At 43.9% G+C, this 9,024-nt stretch overlaps 1 protein-coding gene across 10 annotated transcripts; it reads left to right on the forward strand.

Annotated features, from left to right (window-relative positions):
• The first annotated feature begins 774 nt into the window (after positions 1-774).
• Positions 775-7,274, forward strand: nicn1 (nicolin 1). 10 transcript variants are annotated; one of them, XM_076096093.1, is made up of 9 exons: positions 775-847; positions 1,811-1,960; positions 2,364-2,441; positions 2,790-2,969; positions 4,212-4,325; positions 5,252-5,320; positions 5,545-5,649; positions 6,259-6,342; positions 6,541-7,274. In XM_076096093.1, exons 1-8 carry the CDS (start codon positions 782-784, stop codon positions 6,298-6,300), a joined length of 804 nt encoding a protein of 267 aa, XP_075952208.1. In that variant the 5' UTR covers positions 775-781; the 3' UTR covers positions 6,301-6,342; positions 6,541-7,274. The 10 variants fall into 10 exon arrangements, with proteins under 10 accessions (XP_075952208.1, XP_075952209.1, XP_075952210.1 ...); XM_076096094.1 differs by having other exon boundaries at positions 6,554-7,274; XM_076096095.1 differs by having other exon boundaries at positions 6,610-7,274.
• The last annotated feature ends 1,750 nt before the right edge of the window (positions 7,275-9,024 follow it).

Raw genomic sequence — 9,024 nt, forward strand, 5'->3', positions numbered from 1 at the left:
TTCCCATTATTTGCCTCTACCAAACTGTTGAGATGTTCACTTTGGGTAAAAGTCATAGATTTGTCTCCAGTAAAATGAAATAAAATACTTAAATAAACATAAGGGTTTGAATGAAAAACAAAAGATAACAAAAAATAAATAAGGGTCATGTGAAAGAATATAGATAGTCATTTAATTTGTGTTCTGTTATTGTAAACAGTGTAACTGTGCAATATAAAGACAGGTTATTCACATTATTAATATTAGTATTAATATTATACATGTTATATGGAGTGCAATCTGTCTAGAACCACATAAAACCGTTGTCTGTTTTTTGGGGGCAATGTTTTCTTCAAACCATCGCTAATTGTATTTAATCTCAAGAAAAAGTTTCCTTTTGACGTCGACTTAGACTTGAGGCAGAAGTGTCACAGCCTCCAGTGATCAGAGTGAAAGCTCAATTTCCACAACTGTCATTCAAATTATAAGTATTACCAGTATCACCTGATTATCAGCGTATTCATACCCACATAACCATTTCAACAAATATGCCATACTGTTAACAATACATGTGCAATACTGGCAGGGTGTGTTTATAATATTGAACACTGTTCAAGTTGCTTTTCATAGAATCCTGTTCATCAGGACCGGGTCAGGAGCAAACATTCATCAGGACCGGGTCAGGAGCAAACATTCATCAGGACCGGGTCAGGAGCAAACACAGCCGGCTGAGAGCGCTACTGGCCCTTTAAGACGCTCACCGTCGCCTCGGTTACAGTCAGGAAGTAACAGCGTCATCAGCATGTCAGTATACGCGACTTCAAGCGCGTCGGTCCTGCTTTTCTCGTCGCCTTCGACCCAAAGAAAGGTGAGTGCTGAATACAGCGTCACTTTGTGGATTCCTTTCGACCCCTCTTTAACCAGCAATGCCGACTCATCCGTTAGCCCGTTTCTGCACCGCTAGATTCCGCGGTAACGTTACGTTAAAACGTTACGTTATGTGTGATTTGCAGCATCACGACATGAACAGTTGACGTCACACGCCGTCAGTGCTGCTGCTCGGCTGAGCTGCATGAGTCGTGCTGTGTGACGCAGTGTGTCGCTGTCCGTGGTGCTAGCAGAGAGCGGACCAGCTAACGCTAACAATGACATATTCATCACACATAGTTACAGCAGTTTACAGTCGCGAGACTTTTTATTCCATGTGTTTCTTTGTTATCTGCAAAGAGAACTATAGAACCAGTGCATCTCCCATCTCCTGCAGCCCTGCTACCTGTTATACTGACACACTGCGTAACAGTTACATCTCCACTACAGACTCGTTTTAAGATGTATGTATGAATTGAAAATACTTTATGATAATTTTAATAATTTGTGCTTTGTTACGATTAAACAAGAATGCTCAGATTACACGTCACTCTCTTCACCGTTTACCTGCTCGGCCCCAGACGTCCACGACTTCACTGAGCAGTCTGTTCTCAGGGTGACCCGGAGACGTCAAATATCCACAACATTAATGCTTTTGATGTCACAAATCCACACACAGACACACACACACAGACACACACACACAGACACACGCACACAGACACACACACACACACACACACAGACACACGCACACACACTCAAGTGTATGCATGTGCAAATAGCCCGGGGTGCATCTACGGGTAATTGTAATAAAGAAATCTCATTTTATACAGATGCATCAGCACTGAGGCCTTGGTGGGGACTAAGAGTGTTCAGCTCTGACCACTTTCAACACATTTCTTTCTCAGTGTAGAGAAGGTGTGTCATTTGAATCGAGTGTGTAACTCTCACGTGTTTCCAGAAGATGAGCGGCAGCAGTGATGACATCAAGCCTGTGAGCTGCACCATCAAGCCTCCGGTCCACCTGCAGATCGGAGACACCAAAGCAGACGCAGCTCACTCTGGGGTCTGCGTTGTAGACGTCACGCTGCCCTTTGGGAAGCCTGTCAATGTAAGCTGCCACTTCACATTCAGCCGCATGGAAAACAAATGACTCGATATTCTGATGAGGTTCATGTTGAGCCGAGCAATACACTGTTTCTGCTTTTTTACAAACTAACCCCTGGTTTTCACGAAGCTGTATCTCCAACCACTCCACTGATCTCCACTCTATGTCATGAACCAACACCGTGCTTCTATTGTTTTACAAGTCTGATAGAACTGTGAGCTCACAGGGTTTTCGTCATCGCTAGTACTGGACAGGTAGCTCCACATGAATCACACATTGACCCGAGAACCGACGGTATGACTCGTGTATCACAGCCCTGGAAGTCAACGCACTGCAGAAGAAAGCGCAGCGCATCACGAAAGAAATGTGTGTAATCTCTTCACAGTTAGACTTTCTTGTCCCCCAGCATGCTGTTAGAATAAACTCTCAGAGCACCATTCTATTCTACATCCATGTTTCTGGTGTCTCCCTGCGGCACCGTCTAGTAAGTTACCAGAAAACACACACACACACACACACACACATACAAAACATTTGTTTGAATATTAAGCTGCATTCCTTGCTCGAGAGAGACTTCAAACATTTTGGGGCATTGATCTACTTTTTAGCATTTAGTCCTCATTAAAAATCTTTTTTTTAATGCGGAGTGACTCCTCATTAGCTTCAAGCTTCGAGCTTCAAAGGCGTCTGCTCGGAGCGAGTTTATGCATGAAGGAATTATCTCTGCCAAGCGTTTGTCTTTAGGTTCCAATAATGCAACATGGGGAGCTATTGTATGTAATTGTTTGCCCCCAATTTGTACAGTTTTCATAATCCACGGTCTGTGTTTCAGATTAAGGAGATCACCTTTAAGAACTACTACACAGCCTACGTGACGGTCCGCTTGCTGAGGAGGAGCCCCGGACAGGAGGCCCCGGCTAAGTGGTGCACCGCCCTGAGAGACCTGCCGCTGATGGACAACCCCCACACTGAGGGAGGCTCCCAGGACTACTGCTCCGTCCACAGGGCGCAGGTGGGATGTGAAGCGTGGTTTGTGCGAGCCTCTGCCGTTGAAGAAACAAAAGGTTCAATATTAAGTAAACAATTTGATTTGGCTGCAAAATATTTACTCAAATGAAGACTACATTTTTCTGTACTTTATCAATTACTCGGAAAAAAAGGAATAGCATGCACACCGTCGTTCAATTTGGTCACAACTCTTCCTGTTGGATCACAATCCGTCCTCAAAGCATTTTGGGTGAATTCAAACCTGTACATGTGGTCAAGCATGATGTTCATTTAGTACATTATGGTCCATTTAGAGTCACACAGACCATAAAGCAGGGGATGCTTTAGGGCGGGGCTTACTGTGATTGACACCTCCCCCCCGCTACCAGAGACGTATGCGGCGTCACTACGTCACTCCTCCTCAGTCCAGATATGGTAACTTTTGTTCATCATTTGCAAAAAAGTGAAGATGGTGACGGCCTTATTCCAAGATGGCGACGGCAGTCCACAAACCAATGGGTGACGTCACGATGACTATACGTCCACTTCTTATACACAGATTATGGGTCGAGCACTTTCCAATGCAATCCAATCACCAAAAACCTATTTCAATGCAAGAACTGCGGTTAGCGATCGATCTTCCAATCAGTCCACTCTGAAGGGCCGACTACACCATGAAGACGTGTAAACATGTCGGCAGCGCTCAGGTGTTGTTTATTCTTCTAGTGTTGAAATGATGAGTGCACCCCTGAGTCTTCCTGTGTATTTTTAATTCCTCTTTCATCCCACTGGATGTTCCACGATAGCCCTCGACCCGAGGCAGCTCCCCGCTGAACTGCACATCCGATCTGTGAACCAACAGATCCAACTGGGCATAAAACCAACGCGGCCTGTCACAGATTAGTGCTGTTTGTTTTGCCTCTCAGCCGGCTTTGGAGGAAAGTCAGCCGAGTCTGCAAGAAAGGCTCAATAAGCATTGTAATGGTGATGTGTGGAGACAATACAGACCGCGTTATCTCTCTCTTCTTGTTTCCTCTGCATGCAAATAGAGCCAGATGGTGAATGGGGATTTAATCTGTGTTAACTTCAGAGGCTGCTCCGAGTCTGACATAGCTTAAGAGGTTCATCGTGATGGCGTAAATTATGTTTATTCAGCTTTTATTACCTGTTATTGTTGGTCATCTTTAGCTTTTCGGGTGCTCAGTGTGTCATTTAACCGCTTCACGTCTGGCATAGCTCACGTCAGTCTTTCGTGTCGGTTGTGTAGATGCAGGTGGAGCCGGATCATGTGGTCTCTGTGAGACTGATCCTGAGACAGCCGTCCTCTGCCTGGCTCACCTTCAGCCTGGAAGACATCAACATCTTCCCTCACGTGGAGCCGGTCAGTTCTCTGCTTCTTCTTTTGTCTTTTATAGAGAGAGAGAAAGTGTGTTCACTACTTCTGAGGATCAAAGTAAACATTAATCACAAAGTGGATTATTGACTTAATGAGGCTTAAATGCCTCTGAGAGTGGAGGCAATGATTCAGTGAGGTAACGAGCTTCATGAACATGTTATCAGTGTAATATCATGACTTGATTTGTAGTGTAATTAGGCTTCAGTTGTGGCATTAATAATAATAATAATTATTATTATTATTATACTATATAATAATAATTTATAATTAATAATAGTATTATTCTTATTATTAGTATTGTTATTATTATTATTAAATAATTATAAGTATACATATATATCATAATATTACTTGTTATTGTTGCTACTGTGGTTATTATTATCATTAATAATATGATCATATTATTATTATATTAATATTGCTAATAATAACAATAATAATAATTGTAATACAAATACATTTTACTTTTATTTGGGGGAGGGGTTAACTCGTGGGTTTTGAGGACGTCTAAGGTGTAAAGAGTTCACTAGGTTGGTGTTCTACGCAGCTAGTAATATGTTAGTTAAACTTGAACCCGTTCAGCTCAATATTCATACGTCAAAATAAAACCGTATGTATTTTGGGAATAAGGAGACAGACGCTGAGCTTTCTAGTTTCATCAGAAGATGATCCGTAGTGACTCAACAGGAGGTTAAAGCTGCGATGGACTCGCTTTAGACTGGAATCAGAGGTGAACGGGACAGCAGCAGCACTCACAGCTGTCCACTGTCTCGTCCTTCTTTATTCTACCAGCAGATGGAGCCAAAGTGACACACAGTGGATCTATTCACACGCACATGTTGAGGTCGAGCTGAAGTATTCCAGCATTGTGAGTGCAACATTTGACTCAACTGTGCAATTTGAACTTCCAGAACCCAGAGAAGGAGGTTTCTGACTGGCTGTCTGACCTGACGCTGGTCGACCAGCACCCTGACCTGGAGGTAAACATCTCCTTTTCTTTGTGTGTGTCTGACCATCTTTCTGACATTCTTTTCATACTTTCTAGTCTAAATTTAACATTTAAAAACCCCAATTGGATTATGTGAAAAAATGTCTGGAGTTGCTAGTCGGACTGGAAACAATCAGCAGAGCACGGAAAAGGAAGTCTTGGTCCAGATATCCGCCGGCTGCTTGACGTCTGTTTTTCTTTCTTTATGTCTCACAGGGCCTCCCGGACCCCCAGACCGTCTCATCCAGCATCCAGCAGATGTGGGCTCTGACTGAGGTGATGCAGACCAACCAGACTACAGCCTCCATCGGACGATATGATGTGAGTGACACGCACACATCACCTGCTGCCTCCAGCCCCATGCTGAACAATCGCTTCAGTTAACCCAGAGAAAGCCACACAGACTCTTGGCTTCTTCTGTACATAAGTACTTCAATAATATATCAATCAACTGGTACTTGCAGATTCAATGTGTTTGTATCTCTCAAGTAAAATATGAACAAAACAAAACACAAAAAATATTCATATACATTTTTTCCCCCAAAAGATATGTGGGCTTCTGCATCGTGTTTAATATTTATTAATAATAATAATATAAACTTTATTTATATAGCACAAGCATATCTGCCTTCTCAAACAGATCTCACCAAAACAGCAAATGAAATATCATCTCCACCAAAGACAGAACTACATGTCACACACGTGTTCTCATCTGTTGGGTTTATCGTCTTCTCGTTAGTTTAAAGTTTGATAGTTTGATAAATCTACTGATGTTTAAAAGAGTTATGAGTGAAGTTGTGATGTGAGTGGTCTGTGCACGGCCATCAGGACGTCAATCAGCCACGATGACATCAGCCCCTGTGTGAGTGTTCCCAGCCTGTTAGAGACATGCAGAGGGGAAGACATGATGTTTCTTTGTCTGTGCTCCAGGTGGACGGATGCTACGATATCAAGCTGCTCTCCCTGACGTAACGCGGCCGTCGTGGTCTGATACGGAACTCACTTGTGGAAGAAGTAATGACAAGAAAAACAATACAAATGTATTAAGAAACAGTTTCAGAGAAGAGCAAAGTATTGAGTGTGTGTTGCTGGAATTGCGACATAACTTTTATTTTATTGTGAAACATTGTTATGCACCAAAGTCTTTACTATGGCTTATACATTTAAAAATAACAGTATTAAATGCATTTACTGATGGTTATTTATTTAAAGTCTACTTCCTCAGCAGTCCTGCTCACATCCTGCATTCAGTGTGATATGGTGACACTCATCAATATTCAGCTTTCTGCAGACTGCAGCCCACTGACACCGTGAGGAGACGTCTCCCTGTAACCGGTCCACTGTGTGACGACGGCTGCAGGAGGTTCTAATCATTATGACAACATACTGAACACCACCAGTCTCTCTGAATCTATCAGAACAAACTGTAAGCACCGAGAGGACAGGTGCTGCATAGAGCAGTGGATTACTGAAGAGGTGTGTGTGTGTGAGTACACACTGGTAACGTCTATCTTTGTGAGGACAGAGTTAGGTTAAAGACCTCGAGAGGACGAGTGAGGACATCTTGGTCAGTTGAGATTATTGAGGTTTGGTTAAGATGAGAGAACTGGTTCATGAGCCTCACTGTCAGAGATGTAATGTAGCTGTGATGGTTACGATTAGGTTGAGGCACTATTTCAATCATTATTTAATTGTTTTAGTCGGACTCTCAGAGCAGGAAGATTTTATTTGTATTTGTATTTATCACAACTTTTGGAATATCACTAAATATTTCACATCATTACTGTTGATGTAAACTTGCTGCTTCATACGCAACCAATAACTTGAATCCTTTCTAATTTGAATTATTTTGTTGCTGTTATTGTTGCACAAAATAAATGTATTGTCTTTGGTGGATGGTTCAAAGAAATGGAAAAATAGTTTCAAATAAAGTGAAGTTAATGTCGGCTCGTTTGTGTTTGTTGGTGTTCGTTTGCTCGTAGAAATGAATCCTCACAAATAAAATAAAATCCTGCAACGCTTTGATTACCTCATTAAGACATCTCTCATCGGACGCTGTTATGGAAATGTGTTGTGGTTTGCATGGTCATCATTTTATTTCTAACAGACTGCGAGCATTTCAAAGCTCAACTAGGTTCAACCTTTTTTCGGCCGATCCAGATCCACATTGGAACCATGAACAGGTGAAAGCCTGATGCAGGGATGCACTTGACCAAATGGACCAGCAGCTGTTATACATCATGGAACTACAGTGAACTTCAGAACTACAACAAACTGGCGATCATAGTGAAGTCAGAGTCCCTGATGTTTGATACACATGCGTCTGCTGAGAGGTGGTTTGGAGATCATCTTTGGCTCAAATCCTCAAACTCCACTTTCCCATCCTGGCATTGCAGTAATCCCAAATTAACTTGGACTGGACAAACTCGAAGAGAGTTTGAAGCATCAGCCAAATAAAAAAATCCCCAACAGGAGCATTCTTTTTCTTGGTGTCATTTAGTTTAGTTGGAGGAAACAGGAAAGCTTCTGTGGGCCTGAGTCACTCTGGAGTCTTTCTCCCTGTTGGGTGCAGTTTGAGTGTTATTGAGTTTCAGAGGATATTTAATAATGTAAATGACATCTCAGCAATAAAGACGAGTGAGCTTTTCTCTTGACAGTAGGAAACAATGCGTCCATAGATGGATGTTTGTGGACTAAAATGAAATGCATTTTGCTGCGTTAGGAAACTTTGTCTCTTTCTCTCCCACCTCTCCCCCACCTCTCTCTCCTACCTCTCTCCCCCACATCTCTCCCCCACATCTCTCCCCCACACATCTCTCCCACATCTCTCCCCCACATCTCTCTCCCATCTCTCTCCCACCTCTCTCCCACACATCTCTCTCCCACATCTCTCCCCCACATCTCTCCCACATCTCTCCCACCTCTCTCCCCCACACCTCTCTCCCACCTCTCTCCCACCTCTCTCCCCCACATCTCTCCCCCACACCTCTCTCCCACCTCTCTCCCACATCTCTCCCACCTCTCTCCCCCACATCTCTCCCCCACACCTCTCTCCCACCTCTCTCCCACCTCTCTCCCCCACACCTCTCTCCCACCTCTCTCCCACCTCTCTCCCACATCTCTCCCACCTCTCTCCCCCACATCTCTCCCCCACACCTCTCTCCCACCTCTCTCCCACATCTCTCCCCCACATCTCTCTCCCATCTCTCTCCCACCTCTCTCCCACACATCTCTCTCCCACATCTCTCCCCCACATCTCTCCCACATCTCTCCCACCTCTCTCCCCCACACCTCTCTCCCACCTCTCTCCCACATCTCTCCCACCTCTCTCCCCCACATCTCTCCCCCACACCTCTCTCCCACCTCTCTCCCACATCTCTCCCCCACATCTCTCTCCCACCTCCTCCTGTCGTTCCGACTCAAGCTTTCAACCTCTGCCCATCACTCTGTCTTCTTCTTGCCCTCCACGTTCAAAAAATGTGATTTGATCCACGCAACATTACATCACTTTCCAAGTTGAGTGATGAGCGATGCAGCTTCTCAACCCGACGCCATGAATCATTTATTCAGATGAGTGTGTGACAGCAGCGTCCTCTCTAATACCTGACAGCCAGAACAGAGAGACGCTTCATGCTGTGAATGGAATGCTTCATGCTGAGCTAACAGGAGTTTCTCTTTAGAAACGTGCTTATTGGG

The sequence above is a fragment of the Anarhichas minor genome, unplaced genomic scaffold, assembly GCF_050575085.1.
Source record: "Anarhichas minor isolate MPS153535 unplaced genomic scaffold, ASM5057508v1 ptg000021l, whole genome shotgun sequence".
In the NCBI taxonomy this organism is placed as follows: Eukaryota; Metazoa; Chordata; class Actinopteri; order Perciformes; family Anarhichadidae; genus Anarhichas; species Anarhichas minor.

Coding starts and splice junctions, on each gene's coding strand:
- nicn1 (XM_076096092.1), top strand. CDS start 782: ATGTCAGTATACGCGACTTCAAGCGCGTCGGTCCTGCTTTTCTCGTCG. Junction 1,961..2,363: donor CCTTTGGGAAGCCTGTCAAT/GTAAGCTGCCAC, acceptor CTTGTCCCCCAG/CATGCTGTTAGAATAAACTC. Junction 4,326..5,251: donor TCTTCCCTCACGTGGAGCCG/GTCAGTTCTCTG, acceptor TTGAACTTCCAG/AACCCAGAGAAGGAGGTTTC.